The following is a 17,040-nucleotide window of genomic DNA, read 5'->3' on the forward strand; positions in this document are numbered from 1 at the left end:
GCTATTGGGGTTCTGTTGAGGAAATCCTTGCCTATACCTACATTTTAATGTGTTTTTCTTTATCTTCCTTTAATTTCAGTGTTTTATACCTAAGTCTGTGATTTATTTTGTTTTGACACATTCATGGTAGGGGCCATAATTTGTACTGTATTTCCCCCAAAATAAGACCTAGCCAGAAAATAAACCCTAGTTTTTCAGGATATTCATAATATAAGCCTCACCCCCAAAATAAGCCCTAGGTAAGACCATCAGCCAGACAGGTGCATTTAATAGACCGACCTATTGGAACACACAGAGTACGTACTGAATTTTTAAAAAAGTAAATATAACCTCACTTGCCTTACAGGCAGAAGGTCCTGAGTTCAATCCCTGGTACCAAAAAAAAAAAAAAAAAAATTATTGACATTAATGCTTGAATGATAACATGAATTAGAATTATTAGTAAATACTCAGGTACTTTTGGACAAGAGGTAAATGCCTATGTAAACAGATGAATTTGAGACTTACTGCTGAATGCCCAGTCAGAGTACAGACACAACATACAAATAATGCGCACAATTGATAATGAACGGACACAATTGTGTCTAATAGGAATCTTCACAAGTCAGTAGTCCTGTGTTACAGTGGACATAGTTAATGTGCTCGTGTGAAATAAAGAAACATTTTCTGAATTTTGGTGCCTGCAGTCTTTTGTTGCTTTTCTGTGGACCATCATTCTTAACTGTCATCATTTTTGTTGCATTCTTGTCTTGTAAGTCTTCAGTTAACACTTGGTTTAATGGAAACTTTGTGAAGCCCAGCTTGCAAGAGGTTGTGGCTTGGGTAAAGAATCCATGGAATATTATAACACTGTCTTGTAACTTGCACTGTTATTTGTAAAATGTCAGAAATCTAACTGTTGCTCCTAGTAAGGAAAACTTTCTTTGTCTTTTACATTTTTTCATTATCTTTGAAATTCTACAGTTTTACTGAACTGCACTTTAGCATGGATTTTCTTTCTTTTTTTTTTTTTTTCTTGGAATGTGTTGCCTTCCTGTTCTAAGGGTTTGACATCTTCCTCAATCACAAACATTCTCCATCTTTATTTCTTTTAATATCACCTTTGTCTCATTTTCATTTTTCTGCCAGCTGAAACTCCAGTAAAGCATCTGTATCCTGATCGCTGTATCTATCATGTCTCTCTCTCTTTTTTTTCAGTTCTTTTATTGGTACATTTTAGGTCTACAATTCGTTTACATTTATCATTGGGTGTTTGCACCTGTACATGATAGATCTTGGTGACTCATCCTGCACAAAGTTATAATATTGTCATTATCTTACACGGTGAAAGTTTAGCAGTTTCTTAATGTTTTATGTTAGGGGCCTGGCTGAATAAATTATGGTATATTCACTTGGTCTCTTTTTATGTGATCATCAAAAATAATGTGCATAAATGTTATTAACAACACTAGAAGATTCTTAGGATATAACTACACAAAAACGTCTAAACAGAAATTATGTAAGATTTTGATATCAAATTTCTACTTAAAAACAAATTCAAAAGAGACTAGATCTGAAGATTTAATTATGATGATTTTTCTTCTTTTGGAATGTCCCCTAGCTTTCAAATTGACTATAGTACACATGTGTTCCTTTTCTTCCTTTTTTGTGATGCTCAGTTAAGTTTTATTTACATAATTTTTTTCTTCAATGTAACTTGCAAATAAAATCATTTATATTTAAGATATATACCGTAATGTTTTGAGATACACATGCATTGTGAAATTATTCCTATAATAAAGCTAATTAACATATCCTTCAAAAAAGAAAAAAAAAAAAGAATCCATGAGATAAGATCACTCACAGCTGTATTGCCAGCGCACTGTGACCGGGCTACATGGACAGGAAATGCACAGTGAAGGAGAGCTCTGCTGCTAGACCTGAGAGATTGGGGTCAGTGGTTCCATAGGAAGTGGAGTTGGAAGAAATTCAGGCCGGAGTTCAGTTTGGAGGACTATGATGATGTTTTGGAAGAAGATAACATAACTGTATTTGAATAAATACAGCTTTCTGTACATGAATAATTGTAGATCGTTGTACATGAAAAAAATCTTTTGAAAATAAGCCTGTTGTGTCTCTTTCAGCAAAAATTAATGCAAGACTGGTCTTATTTTTAGGGAAATACACTATGTCTTATTGCCAGGCAGCTCTGATTTGAACGTGTTATGTTCCCACCAGCTTGAACCACCAAATTTTATTAATTTTATTAGTAAAAAGACTGATGAAAGTGATTAGATTCATTGGTATCACCAGTGGCAAACCTGATGGGACAGTCACGCATGTACCACCAGTATTTCAAGGTGATAACATGTTAATACAGCGTGAGAGGTACAGGTCGAGTTTGATTCTTCTGCACATGGATTTCTCAGTTTTTCCAGTGCCATTTGTTAAAGAGGCTGTCTTTTCTCCAGCATATGTTTTTAACTTGTTTGACAAAGATCAGATGGCTAAAAGTACATCGGCTTGTTCCTGTGTCTTCTGTGTCTTGGTCTACGTGTCTATTTTTGTGCCCATACCGTGCTGTTCTTGTTGCTATAGCTTCATAGTATAACTTAAAATCTGGAATTATAATGCCCTCCATCCACTTTGCTCCTTTTGGTCAGAATTACTTTAGCTATTCTGGGTCTTGTCTGGTTCCTATAAATCTTAGAATTGTTTTTTCCAGTTCTGTGTAGAATGTTGATATTTTAATAGGAATTTAATTTAGTTTAAACTAGTGGATTGCTTTGGGTAATCTGGCTGTTATAATAATGATAATTCCGCCTGTCTAGGAACGGGGGAATGTCTTTCCATTTTCTAATGTCCTCTTCAATCTCTTCCTCCAAAGAACTGTAAAGACATTAATTCAGTGTTTTCACATTTGTTGTTGGTAATAAATATGCTCTTTTAAGTTCTAAAATATGACTATTGTATGTTTAATTATTAACAGTTCGTTTTTGAGTTATATTGTTATTAGTGTCCTATAAAAATGACATCTTTCTTAAAGAATATTTGCATATACAGAAACGTTTTCGCTACTTCCCTGCATTGTCTTTCTATCCATAACCTCCCCTTCTCTTATGCAAGTACCATTTTTGACTTGTTTATGGTGTGGACAGGGAGGCAGCTCTCATGATAACGTGGTATCTTTTTTGGGGGTCCTGGGGATTGAACTCAGGACCTTGCGCTTGCAAGGCAGGCGCAGTGCCACTGAGCTACATCCCTGGCCCTGTTCGCCTTTTTTGTTACTGGATTACTTTCCCTTTCTTCTCTACCAAGGTAGTAATTATTTTTATATTCACTTTGTTTTCATTTATTATGATAGAATTAATTCTATTTGTTTCTCATTTTTCTTTTTTGGAGTTATGTCCAAGAAGAGAAATGGATGGAGAAGTTATCCATCATTTTAAATAAGGATATTCATCAGCCTTCAGATAATAGATTTTTTTAGCATCTTTCTGTGTAGCATTAGACAGAGTACTTCCAGATAGCGGACCTCAGCCATTGGACAAGAAATACACTGAAATATCTTTTTAACAGTATTTTGGGGAAACTAAAGAATACTCTTACTTTTCTTTTTAAAAAGACGCTTTTAATTTTAGAATAGTTTCACAGTTTCATGAAAGTGAAGACAGTGCAGAGAGATCTCATAAATTCAGTTTCTGTGACTGTTAGTACGTCACCGCGGTATTGTTGTACTAGCACACACTGTGAAGCGCAGTGGTAGTGGCCTCTCGGAGACGAGCGCCCAGACTGCAGCCCGAAACTTGCTTATGCACCTCACAGTGCCAGCACCGCAACTCAATCTGAGTACTGAGGTTTCAGTTTGGAAGAAGCAACTCACACATCACGATCTTGTGTCTTAAGAGCAAAACAACACATGCCATAGGTTTGCCACCACTGCTTTAAAGAAAGAATATAACTTTAGAGAAACCTGTGTACTGTTCAGTTAGCACATTTATTAAGCGTGCATGGGTGCCGAGCCTGGGATACGGACCTAGTTCTAGAGAAAAGGCAATCTGTGATCTCAAAGTGCTCACTCTAGGACAAAGGTGAATTGGTACAATGTGGCAAGTGCTAGATAAATACAAGCGTAGGCATTGTACGAGTGTGAAGTAAGGAAAATGGGAGAGATTCTAGGAAACCTGCTAGAGGAGATAATGTCTGTGCTAGAGATGAACTCGACAAAGGAAGAGACCTTTGTAAATATAGTATTCTGTTCCAGATTTACAGAGTAAATGTGTGGCCAAAGAAAATGAAGTGCAGAGCCTGCATAGTAAACTTACAGATGCCTTGGTATCCAAACAACAGTTGGAGCAAAGATTAATGCAGTTCATGGAATCAGAGCAAAAAAGGGTGAACAAGGAAGAGTCCCTACAAATGCAAGTTCAGGTATTTGTTTTTCCTTCTTTTAAAACAATAGAGAATCAGATATGTGTACCTAAAAGAGAGAGCAGAACATACCTTACCCTAATTCTGAAGCTTTAGTGAATAATTACAACTTAATCTTTGACCACATCATAGTATGTTGTGTTTGAAGATCTGCTTAGCCACAGTCATAGGCTCCTTGTAGTTTTGAAACAGTAAAACATTTCCTTAATTTCTACCGTATAAAGTAAAATAGAATAGAATGCTAATCATTATTTCAAATAATGCCTTTTGGAATCTAAGAATACCTTTTTAAAGATAAACAGAACCTGTGAGTCATGATACCATATATGTTGCTACATTTCTTCATAGCACAGTTTTTTTCCCTCTTTGTGTTTTCCTTCTGAAAGGATGTTTTGGAGCAGAATGAGGCCCTGAAAGCACAAATTCAACAGTTTCATTCCCAGATAGCTGCCCAGGTAATAGTGCTTTCTTCCTGCTTGTCATTATTAATAGCTTGCGAGCCATTTAGACAGTCATCTGAGTGCCTGTTGTGCTAAGCACTGGGCTGGTAGTTGGGAGACTTGTTAGTGAATTAACAAGTGATGATCCCGAGTGCTGAACACTGATGAATATATGTGAAAGGAGAGAGTTAGAAAACTCTTATCAGGAAAATAACGCCCCCAGTCCTGTCACAGAATGGGAGAAAGTAACCAAACAGTATCTATGATAGTGGTTTATATATTTACACACTACTGGGTAATCATGGAAAACCTCATCTATCCACAGGTAATAGGATTATGTTAACCATAGCTCTCAGAATATATTCACAAAAGAATCAGTTTAAAATTTATACTTCAATATAGTTAGTGGTAAGTGTTTGAAAGTTTTTTAAATGATGTTGTAAGATCTCTTATTTTTGGCAATGTTGTTTTGTCATAAGTAGGCCTTAAAATATAAACGATATAACATTAAGAAAAAAGTGAAAATTTCCTATACATTTCCATAATGTATATACCATAAATTTCAATTTCAACTCAACTTTAAAGTTTAAACTTGTATATGTTGCCGAGGGTATAGCTCAGTGGTTCTGGTGCCTGGCTCACAAGAGCAAGGTCCCTAGTTCAATCCCCGGTATCAAAAAAAATAGAGATATTAAAAATTCTAAATGTTGCTTTTAGCAAAAAGTATTAACTTAGAAGTCTGACTTCTCTGTGTAAAAGATTATTTTAACATGAAAAATTTGTTTTTAGGCTTCAACAAGTTTAAATTCCCAAAGCATGTAAACATATTTTTTTCTAATTGCGTTTTTATAGAAACTATAGTCTACAATTAATTAATGAAGAATTATTTAACATAAGGAAGGGGGCTGTAGTGTATGTGTCTGCAAATTATCACCTCAGATTGGATTGAGATCTTTAGTTATCAGCTGAGAGGTAGCTCTAGAAAGTTTATTAGAATGCTGTGAATACTTTAAAAAAAAATAAAGATGACCATGACTATTACCAGATTACCTAAATTAATCTTGAAGTGGATCACATTGAAAAGTTGCTGCTAGGTAAGAGAAGTACAGCCACGAAGCCTGGCCATTGTGACTATTGCCTCCTATTTGTTCCTCGTCAGTTATGTAGTTTTCAGGCCTGTCATGTCTTATGATACATGATCAGACATGATTTCAAAATGATAGCTACTCTGTATTGAACACTTATCATGGGTTAAAAACTATATACATTAATTTCTTTTAGTTTTTAAAGCTCTTGTGATGATTATTGTATGGCTTTTAAGCTTTCTCTTAAATGCTTTCATGTTGATGATGTTTTTCTTTCTTAGACCTCCGCTTCAGTTCTAGCAGAAGAATTACATAAAGTGTAAGCCTGCCTTTCCGAACTTCTCGCAGTTGTGTAGTCACCACTAACTGATACTTCTTAGACACCTGTAAAGGATTAATTTTATACTCTGAGCTTCTTGGAAAATACTCCAAACTACATTTTGAGCAACTTTTACTCTTTTACTTCGTCTTGTGTGTTGGGTCCCTAAACATTACATTTTCTGTTTTTATGTCCTCATCATAAAATGAGTGGGTTAAGCTTTTCACTTAGGGTATTGGCAGTTATGTAGAAAAAGTAATTACATTTTGAGAGTATTGGAAGCAAATTAATTTTTCTGTCTAATGTCTGGTTGTAGCTACTCTGTATCTAGGTATGTGGTAATATACTCAACATTCTGTGTTTTGTTTTGCATGATTTTACATAAATGTGGGTTGCTTGAGTTCAGAAGACCTGCAACACTGGCAGACTTGTGAACTTTAACAGATTAACTTGAGTGTGAGTTTTAACATTAGGGATATTGTATGTTAAGGAATTACAGTAATTGTAAGACAGTTACTAGTAAACTGAAAAGAGACTGTAGAAAAGGAAGGTATGATTATGTGAGAAACTACTTAAAGATGACCCTGTTTAAGATCTTTAACCCTTTGACTTGTGATATAAATTATAAATTTTGATTGAATATACAAATTTATTTCCTTTTAAAGGATTGCAGAAAAGGATAAGCAGATAAAACAAACTGAAGATTCCCTAGCAAGTGAACATGATCATTTAACTAGTAAAGAGGAGGAACTTAAGGTCAGTAATTCTTACAAAAGACTGCAGTATTTTGTAGGGCTCCATATTGTATTATGATCCCTGCAATCAGTCAGAGTTCATATGAAGAATGGAAAATACTCTAGAACTCATTTAAAAAGTGCTTTTCTCTTGTCTACACTATCAAATGCTCTTTAGCTCTCAAAGAGGAAAAAGTCAAAGGGCTTTTCTCACATGCTATTATTCAGAACAATTTGAGAAATATGCTAAATATTAGGAATTGACAGTTCCTCTTGCTGATTAAAGGAATTTGTAATTTAAGACCTTTATTGAACTTTTAAGGTCAATTGTATTAAATATTCTAATGTAGAACTCTGTTTCATTGGTCTAGGATATACAGAATATGAATTTCTTATTAAAAGCTGAAGTGCAAAAATTACAGGCTCTGGCAAATGAGAAGGTAGATCTTTATTGCTTTTTTTTGTATTTACTTAAGAATTTTCCTTTGTATATTCTCATTTTTATTGATATTGTGAACTCCAGTTTTATTCATGTAAATAATAAATATAATTGTGTTTGGCTGTTTGATACGTGAAAAACCTCTTACAGCCTACCTAGATTATTACTATTTCATGCTGAAATTATGTTTGATCTGATGAATTGATTAAGAGGAGTCAGTTAAAACAACCTTAATGTGCTTAATCTTTTGTCATTTAATCTAAAAAGGACAGACGTTTTATTAGGATAAAAGTTGATCTGTGAGAAGTAAAACATATTGGAGAGCAAAACATTACACACATAAATGATACTGCTATAACCTTACTCCAAGTCTATGGAAGTATAAAAGTAAGTGAAAGATTAGTTTGAAGTGCTTCCTGAGAAATGATAGATTTTCATTTTATTCCAACACAGGCTGCTGCAGCACATGAATTGGAGAAGATACAAAAAAGGTGATTGAAATATTGTTGTAAATAGAGGCATTTGTAAATTATGTTCAAGTATAATTGCTGTAGAAAATATTGCTGAAGTTGATGGTCGTACACATGACTTAAACTATCCAAATATAGGAAGTGTTTTTAATTGATGCTTTTTTCTCATAGTATTCATGTTAAGGATGATAAAATAAGATTGCTCGAAGATAAGTTACAATGTGAAATTTCAAACAAAATGGAGGAATTTAAGGTATGTGATTACGTTTGTACATTCAGCTTTCTTAGAATTAGCTTGTATGATTTTCAGTGGTAGTGAATGTGGAAATACTATTTTGTGTATGCAGTCACCTTGAAGCAGTGTTTCTATAGTTTATTTGGGCGCTTATGGAAATAGTGAATTTTGTTGTAGACTTTTAGTCTGGATTCTGACTTATCTGGATCTTCTAAGAAACTTTTGACATTTATTTTGCCCCTATTTTCATTGGCAGTTTTCAGCTGGTATTTATGTTTGTGACTGTTATCTATCTGTACTATTGCCATAGTGTTAGTCTGTGGTCATGGCCAACCCAGTTTGACTATCTGATTGCCAGAGTTACATCTGTATCTAAAGAAATGTGAATTCTTGGGCAGGGAATTTAACTCAGTAGCACCACACCTGCCTCACAAGAGCAAGGTCCAGAGTCTGATCCCTGGCACCAAAAAAATAAAAGAAATGTTAATTCTTAGGTCAGTATGTAATTCACCTGTTAGTCTGTGAGTAATTAAAATAATATGAGTTCGATTAAAAAAATTCAGATGATTGTTTAATTACCATTTTTCTTTAAAAAATATAATAAATTGAAACTGTTTTCTTCCAGATTCTACATGACCAAAACAAAGCATTAAAATTAGAAGTTCAAAGACTGCAGACTTTTATATCTGAACAGGTAAGACTTTTTACGAACCATAAGGTAGAAATAGCCAATATACAATAAGATCTGGGTCTTAATTTTAACCAGTTTATTAATTGAGAAGTTTTGCTTAAGCATAGCTATGTCTTTTCATTGGATTTCTCTTTACCTTATACTTATCAAGTTTCTAAATAAAAACTTCCTTGAGATGAAGTGAATGCTAATCTGCTTATAAGGACTTTGCAAAAAAAAATAAGTAAGTAAGTAAATAAATAATAGGGCTGACAGTCCTGCCTCACACTTTTGGAGCCTCAGCTGTTTCTTCTAGGCATTATGACTTCTTAAAAACAGAATGGGTTTGAAATATATTACCAGTAGTTAGAAGCAAAGTGATATTGATTAAATTGCTTAATATTTCTAAGAACTTTCATTCTAAGTTTTTTACACCAAGATTATACTTTCATAGTCATACCACTACTACTTTAAAACTCATCACATTTGCTGCATGATGCATTTTTACTGAAAAATTTTGTCCCAGTTCTTGTTTGTTTGATATTCCATGTGCAATCTAGAACTTGTTGGTGCTGATCGCCTCTTAACTTGCTACACTTTCCAGCCAAAACTGTTTGGTACTTGGTTTTGGTACTCATTCCACCTCTCTTAACCAATCAACAACAAGTGCCAAGTTACCACTGTATTGTAAGTTCATTAGATTTAAATGGGAAGCGTAGTGCTTTGCATAGAGTGGACATCCAAGTCTTCATTCCTTTCTCTTAGAATATTTTTTTTTCATCTCATCACAGTTCCCTAACACCATCACTCTTCTTTCTGTATTTGTAGCAAGCCATTAAACTAGAGCAACTTTGAATAAGCAATGCTCCTTGAACTTGTGCCTAGCAGTGTCTGTTAATATGGCTTTTCCTGAGAATTGTCTTCATACTTTCCTCTTTCACAACTCTTCAAATTACGGTATTAAAAGCTACTCTAGAAACTCTTGATCCTAGCATAGAAGCTTTGCATGTTCTCCTAATAGTAAGGTTTTGGAATATAGTTTTATTAAAACCTAAAACATAGGCTATTGCAAATGATACCACTTCTTTAGCAGATGTGGGCACTTCTTTTAAAATTCACATTTATGGAAGTATTGAATTGATTGAAGTAGCTGTGTTGCTGGAAATATTTTGTTAACATCTATTTATTTGTCAAGAAATATCATGACCTTGTTTTGTGTAATTCTTAATGCTTTATGCTGTACCCTTAAAAACTAAAGATAATGGATAAAAATATTAAAAGGCATGTAGTTTGAATGGTATTTAAGTTTTATTCTTAAGTATTATTCTTGGGCCAGGGATATAGCTCAGTGTGGTGCCACACCTGTGTCACAAGCGAAAGGTCCTGAGTTTGATCCCCATTACGCTCCCCTGCCCCCAGTATTATTCTCATTTCCCTTTGTTGTGGTATAACTTCTGAAAGATAATGACATTCCTTCAGTTAAAAGACCCCTTTCCCCCATTTACCATTTCTGAAATCTGGATATATCTTGTATCTGGTTATAATTAATTTGGCACTAATTTAAATTTTTAGTATTGATGTATCAGTAGGAAAATGCAACATTAGAGACTTGGGTTAGATAGCTCAGCTAATTTTTTCTTCTTACCCAGAAAAACAAATGTACTTTCTGGTCATAGTTACTAGGGATTTTGAAGTATTTGTTTCAATATAAGTTGGTTTTTTTTCAATATGAGTTTTAAACTTTCTAAAATTAACTTCAGTAAAATGCTTGCCTAAAAATTTCTGAATCTGTCTTAGAATTCTAGTATTCTGGTATGGCGGCTTTTACCTTCATTTAAGCAGAAAACTTAAAGTTTTAAAAATCTTTTAACCTCTGTTCTTTGCCGAAACCAGTGTTCTCCATTGTTACATGAGTGAAACCATTATACCTACATTTTCCTTTTTCTTTAAAATTGTGTGGTAGTTGAAGAAATTAACATTCTCATGTCTTATATAAAATTCCTTATATCTGTGGAAATTAATTTCTTAAAGTTCTCTTATTTTGATCTTACTGAGTCAGTCTTTTATTTACTCATGTTTCTGTACACAAATTTCTGTCAAAGAGATAACTTTTAGTATGAAATGGAAGTTTTTTTAATATTCTTAGAATAAAATATCATGACCCCAGTTTTTGATTTATTTATAAAAGGGGAAACTTACTCTGTGAGTTTAATTCTTAGCATTATTCTTCTTGTTCTGAAGATTTACTTTTATTTTTTATTTTATTTTATTTATTTATTTTTGGTACCAGGGATGGAACTTGGGTCCTTGTGCTTGCAAGGCAGGCGGCGGAACCACTGAGCTAAATCCTGGCCCCTGTTCTGAAGATTTAAAAAAAAAAAAATCCAGATACCATATGACCCTAATATTATGGTTTTCATTATAGTCCAGACTTTTTTCGTCTTGGCAGACCAAAAAAATTATTTTTGCCTTTTCTCATTTTTTAAAAATTGCTATTGCTAGTGAAAGAAGACATAAAGATTAGTATAATTTTAGTTTCTTTCATTTCCAGTTTTTTAATCCTTTCCTATGGTAACAATCAGGATTCTAAATGACAGTTGAGTTATGTAAAAATGTCAGTCTTTTTACTACATGGATTTTTGTCCGGAAGAAGGCATTGAAGTTATTGAAGTAGAAACTAATAATGGTGTCAAGTTGTGGTTTCTTCGGGTGTAGGAAGCAGAAAGGCAGTGAGAACCAGGTAAAGTAGCCTGTTTACACACTAAAGGGAAAGCTCCATTTTAGGGTAGGCTTGCAGATCGTCAGATAATGCAGATAATCAGCTACTAAGGTCTCATATACTCAAAGTAAAGTAAAACTTTTTCGGGGGTGCATCCTTTTTAGTGGAGGAGAATGACTTTTTATAATTTCAGTAGATTTTTAAGATTCAGTGGCCAAGTTTATAAAGTACAGACTGTGAGTGTCTTCTCTTTGCCCTTCTCCCTGTATTTAATTGCAGGAAAATTCCTTATTCCATAAGGTACACATTTGAAAGCCACTAGGGAGGAAATAAAAGAGTTGGATTAGACCAGTAAACTATAAGGAAAAGTAAAAATGTTGGATAGATGCTACACTGTATCAGTTTATGCAGTTGAATATTTGATGAACTAAAGACCAAGAGGACTTATTAGACTATATATTCACTAGAGGAAATTGAGTTCATCAAATATTTACTGGTTGAATATATGCTAGGTACTTATCTACATGCTGAGGCTGTGGCGCTAAATGAAACTGGATTCCTGCCCTCAGAATGTGGCTTAATGTGGAGAGAGATACATAACATAAAAAGGTGTGGGGAATAAGATCCTTGAACTAACTTTCTAGGGTTAGGGGAAGAGATAATGCATTCTACCTGCAGGAGAGGTAGAGAGAAGGTTTACAGCGGCAGCTGAACCTGATTTTGAAAAATGGCCACAAATGGACCAGACAGCTAAGGGACAGTGCAGGCTGAGACACACGTCGTTCAAAATTATGGCCGTCGGTGTAATCATAAAGGACTTTGTTTGCTTTGTTTACATCATGAACCTGATGTAACACCGAAGGGCTTTGCAAGGATGGATTTTGTCTGATATTTTAAATCACCTCACTAACAATGAAGTAACTGAATTTATGAGGAGGAGAAGCAGGTAGGGCTAACATATAATATAACTAAATAATTAACGTGTGGATAAGTTGAACTTAATGATGTTGAGTCTTTCTGTGAAATTGGACTCTTCAAAAATAAAAATTTGGGCAAATACCATCTTCATGTAAGATTTGTAAACTTACAACATGATTTGTTTTTAGAGTATACATGTGTTAGTGGACTTGTGGCCTCTCCTTTCTCCTTTCTGATGGTGGAACAGTTTTTACCTGTTGGAGTGTTCTTCCTGTGTCCCTTAGAAAGCAACCCATAAGACCTAGAGGTGGGAAAAACAGGGCATATTTGAGAGAAGTAAAGCTGAGGACCTAAATTTAGGCATTGAAGGGTTAATTTCCGAATTATGGAAGAAGTGAAATCTTAGGATTTGGATTTGGCAGTCGGAAAACTAATTTTATTTGTGTGAAAAGATTGGGTTAGGGGACTGGGCAGAAGAGAATATTCAAAAAAGAAAGACCCGAAACTTACTTTGTCAGGCCACTGAGCTGAGGAGAAAGCCCTGTTTCCAGATACAGCAATACATGAGGAGAGCGGGTACCGTGCACGTGTTTGGTATGCTGGGAGAAGGGTGGAAGGGGGCTCAGTTTATAGGTCAGGTTTTCTTGTTTTGTAAAGAGAAATGCGTTTGTGTTGGTTCTGCAGTTCACAAGCACTTTTTAAACATGCTATTGAAAGTGAAGAAGTGTGTAAAGACGAGTACAATTCTAGTGAATCAGACTCTCTTATGCTTAAATTTAAGAATAGTAAGGACTGTCACCCCCCCCATACTTCTTTTCCTGTGTCTTTTGTGTAGATTCCTTTCTTCTGTTGGCTAGTGTCTGTTTAATTATACAGTAGCAGTCATTTTTTAAATAAGGATTATTTTCCTAAATTTCAGATGTATTTAGAACTCTATAAACAGTTCATTGTAGTTTTTAAAAAAACTAGTTTTACCACATGTAAACTTGATAGAATTAAACTGTTTTGGTGCTTTTTATTTTGTTTTTTTTGCTTTTTAGCCCAGTAAAGATACTGTGGAACAAATGGAAAAATGGTAAGAGCTTAAAGTGTTTTTTTTTTGTTTTTTTTTTTTTACTTTGATGGCTCATTTCTACCAAATTTGAGATAACAGAATTATTCAACTACATTAGTCTAGATTCTTAAAATTCTTAATTCTTGTTTTCCTTTGTAGAAAAAGAGAATGTTGGTGTGCTTTTAGCTGGGTTACATTATAGTTTGTAGGTGGCATGTGTGGCAGTGATTTGCTTGTTTAGGATAGCATGTAAGCATGCATTGCTTGAGCACATTTTAATTATTGATGAGGAAATATTACTAGAACATGATCAAAGATCCTTTCTAGAATTGAAAGTTTACAGGAATATTGGACAGAGGGATTAATTCATGTGTTTAGGAATAACATTACTTACCTTGAAAAACAGTTCATGCATATGCTTTAAATGTATAATTTCAGCATTCAAGAAAAAGAGGAGAAGTTAAAGACTGTCGAAGAATTACTTGAAACTGGACTTATTCAGGTGGCCAACAGAGAGGAGGAACTGAATGTAAAGAATTTTGTAGATTTGTTTTTCTTGACCTTATACTGCGAACATGAAGGGATTTCATGATAATTGTATGAGGTTTTCTAATAGCATATAAATCTATTAATTACATTTTATAAATATGTTATAAAAATTGAGTTTAAGTTTTTTTCAGAAATAAAAAAATACATAATTGATTATCGCATTCACTGCCTTAATGAGGTATATTGCAGTTTGTAATATATGCTAACCCACTTACACTCATGTTGAGATTATAACCAGATGATTACTAGCAAACATCCTAAGTCCTTATTGGGAGTCAGAGATAGAAGAGTGCAGTTCTGTTTTATGGTTATCACTAGCCTTAACTAACTTGATTAGAATAGAGTTGCTGGGAAGAATAATTTAAAGATATATTTGAATTTAGAGAGGGTCATTGGTTAGTTGACAGGTGATATACTACGTATTTTTGAGGTTGTGGAGATACAAGTAGAAATAATTTGTGGACATAATTGAATTACAACCATCTGGCCAGCTGTAGAATTGGCTAGCTCTACGACATTGAACAAGTGAGATTGTGGGCCTTCCAGAGATGAAAAAGAAGAAACTAAAGAAAAATGAAGAACTATCATAGTTTGAAGCTAGCTAGTTTTTCAGAAGATAAAAATACGTTGTTCTTTATGTTTTTGAAAAAGGCCATAAGAACAGAAAATTCGTCTCTGACAAAAGAAGTTCAAGACTTAAAGGCTAAGCAAAATGATCAAGTATGTATATATTCCACAGGTCTTTTCTTTTAAACAATGGACAGAGATGGTACATGAAAATATACCAAGTCTTTTGTTTGTCTGTTTCTCTTCCAAGGTAGACAGTTTTAATCTGTGAATGATTAGTTACTTAATTATCGGTAATAGAGACTACAATTTATTGAAAGCTGGCTGCACGCCAGGCACTGTGTAGAGTAGTCTAGGATGTCATTGCTTGTTTACTACAGTAATAAAAAGGTAAGAAGACTAAATAGTAATGTGCTGTCTGAAATGAGCCAGTTTCCTAGTTGTATTTTGTCTTTATCTGGCTAGAATTCGTAAGTAATTCAATTATTTATCTAATTGCTTTTCTTTTGTCCTTTAAATAGGCTTAAAACTATTTACTTTTTAAATGCTATTGATTTTTATCATTACAACATTTCAAACATCTAGAAAGAATTCTGGGCTTATGTTTTCCCATTTCGATTTTGTTAGAATGGTAATTGTACTTTTCTACTTCTGACTCATTTATAGTTGGAACATATTATTAAGATGCTTTTGTATTTCCAGGTTTCTTTTGCTTCTCTAGTTGAAGAACTGAAGAAAGTGTAAGTGATAATATTATTATAAACTGATCTTTTTCTTTTAACTTATTTTCTTAGCACTAATAAATTAGTTTCATTGCTTAGTTGGGACAGCTGGTATACATTGACTTTAGAATTTTTCATTAATGGACCAAGGGACGTTAGCTGTCTTTCCCAAATTTACTTTGATTTGTTTTTAATTTCCAAAATTGATTCCATTTATTTTTGTATGACATGAAATTGTTAATCTTCTCTCTTGTAGCAAGAACTATTAAAGAACGCGTTATCCTGTATAGAGAGATCAATTCCTTGCATTCTTTAGATGTGAAGTTTGATGCCATAATTGTATGTGTTCTGCCACATCTTTCAAAGTCTTGGAAAATAGTACTATTTAGTGGCATTTGATTCTCCCAATTGTCTTCATAGTATAAATCTTACATTCCCCATATACTTTTTTTTTTTTTGGATGGTACTGGGGATTGAACCCAGCTATATCCCAACCCCTTTTTTCTTTTTGGGACAGAGTCTCGCTGAGGACTGAGGGCAGAGTTTCAGGCAGGACTTGAACTTGCAGTTTTCCTGCTTCAGCATCCAAAAATGCTGGGATTACAGGCCTGAGCCACCACACCTGGCTGTCCATGTACTTTTGAAGGTTATCACCAACTTCTTGTGTATAGGCGCCAACCATCTGGTAGTTGCTGGTTAAGTTTCATTTAGGAAGAGCTTTACTCTTTTTGTTTTCCCTCTTCTTTGCAAAGATAGATTGCTGTTTCACTTAAAGTAGGAAAGCATTGATTGGAGAACCATTTTATGATTTGGTGCTCTTTTTGTATCTTGGTGGATTTTGGTGATTTCTTTTGAAGTTAATGATGCATTTATTTATTTAAGGATCCATGAGAAAGATGGAAAGATCAAATCTATAGAAGAACTTTTGGAAGTTGAACTTCTCAAAGTTGCTAATAAGGAGAAAACTGTTCAGGTATTGGGAGACAGTAGTGTGTTTGGCTTTCTGTTTATCAGCTTTAGTTAATATCATTTAATTTCATCTGTTTGTCTGTGAATTACATTTTATGTCAATTTCTGTGTTTCCATTGTCCAATCTTGTCTGTTTTGTCATTGTCAAGGATTTGAAACAGGAAATAGAGGCTCTAAAAGAAGAACTAGGAAATGTCCAGCTTGAAAAGGCTCAACAGGTAAAAATCCCAGAGCCATAGCATGACAGATTTATTAGTCTGTATATTATTTATGAGTTACTTAGTTTTTTTTTCTTTGTTACTCAGAAATAATCTTTTAGTGGTGTGCTGTAGGTAATATTAGATTATATGCTTTTATTTTCTTGGCTAATTTGAGAAAATGCCCTTAATATCTTGACATTTGATTTCAGGTGTCCTTGCTATTATGTATCTTTTCAAAGTTAATTGTCAGTTTCTTTTCTAGAATGTTTTTTGTATGAATATTTTATTTTAGTTTGCTAATTTAAAACAGAATACCAAACATTTGATAAATCTTTTTTTTTTTTTGCTACTGGGGATCGAACTCAGGATTTGCGCTTGCGAGGCAGGTGCGGTGCCACTGAGACAAATCCCTGGCCCTTGATAAATCTTTTTTCAAGACCGCTCATAAAAACAGACTGCATGGAACACAGTGATGTGTTTCAGAATATGTACTGCTCAGCCTCTGCCTGTAGAACAAAATACAAGTTCTAGTTCCAGAGG

General features: G+C 34.0%; 1 protein-coding gene across 30 annotated transcripts in view; it reads left to right on the forward strand.

The window, feature by feature from the left end:
- The window catches only part of Ktn1 (kinectin 1), a 119,268-nt gene that overhangs the window by 71,595 nt on the left and 30,633 nt on the right, over nucleotides 1-17,040 (forward strand). For 21 of the 30 annotated variants that reach the window (XM_087203973.1, XM_087203987.1, XM_087203991.1 and 18 more), the window contains 14 exons: nucleotides 4,244-4,410; nucleotides 4,797-4,865; nucleotides 6,217-6,254; nucleotides 6,920-7,010; nucleotides 7,360-7,428; nucleotides 7,881-7,918; nucleotides 8,069-8,150; nucleotides 8,758-8,826; nucleotides 13,480-13,514; nucleotides 13,932-14,022; nucleotides 14,694-14,762; nucleotides 15,312-15,349; nucleotides 16,214-16,304; nucleotides 16,450-16,518. In XM_087203973.1, coding sequence (XP_087060099.1) covers nucleotides 4,244-4,410; nucleotides 4,797-4,865; nucleotides 6,217-6,254; nucleotides 6,920-7,010; nucleotides 7,360-7,428; nucleotides 7,881-7,918; nucleotides 8,069-8,150; nucleotides 8,758-8,826; nucleotides 13,480-13,514; nucleotides 13,932-14,022; nucleotides 14,694-14,762; nucleotides 15,312-15,349; nucleotides 16,214-16,304; nucleotides 16,450-16,518 — 1,016 coding nt within the window. The remainder of the gene's footprint in view (nucleotides 1-4,243; nucleotides 4,411-4,796; nucleotides 4,866-6,216; nucleotides 6,255-6,919; nucleotides 7,011-7,359; nucleotides 7,429-7,880; nucleotides 7,919-8,068; nucleotides 8,151-8,757; nucleotides 8,827-13,479; nucleotides 13,515-13,931; nucleotides 14,023-14,693; nucleotides 14,763-15,311; nucleotides 15,350-16,213; nucleotides 16,305-16,449; nucleotides 16,519-17,040) is intronic. The other 9 variants (XM_087203984.1, XM_087203994.1, XM_087203983.1 and 6 more) reach the window with 2 other exon arrangements.

Source organism: Heterocephalus glaber, unplaced genomic scaffold (genome assembly GCF_053883595.1).
Source record: "Heterocephalus glaber isolate CG9 unplaced genomic scaffold, H.glaber_assembly_v1.0 deba00001826, whole genome shotgun sequence".
Classification (NCBI taxonomy): Eukaryota; Metazoa; Chordata; class Mammalia; order Rodentia; family Bathyergidae; genus Heterocephalus; species Heterocephalus glaber.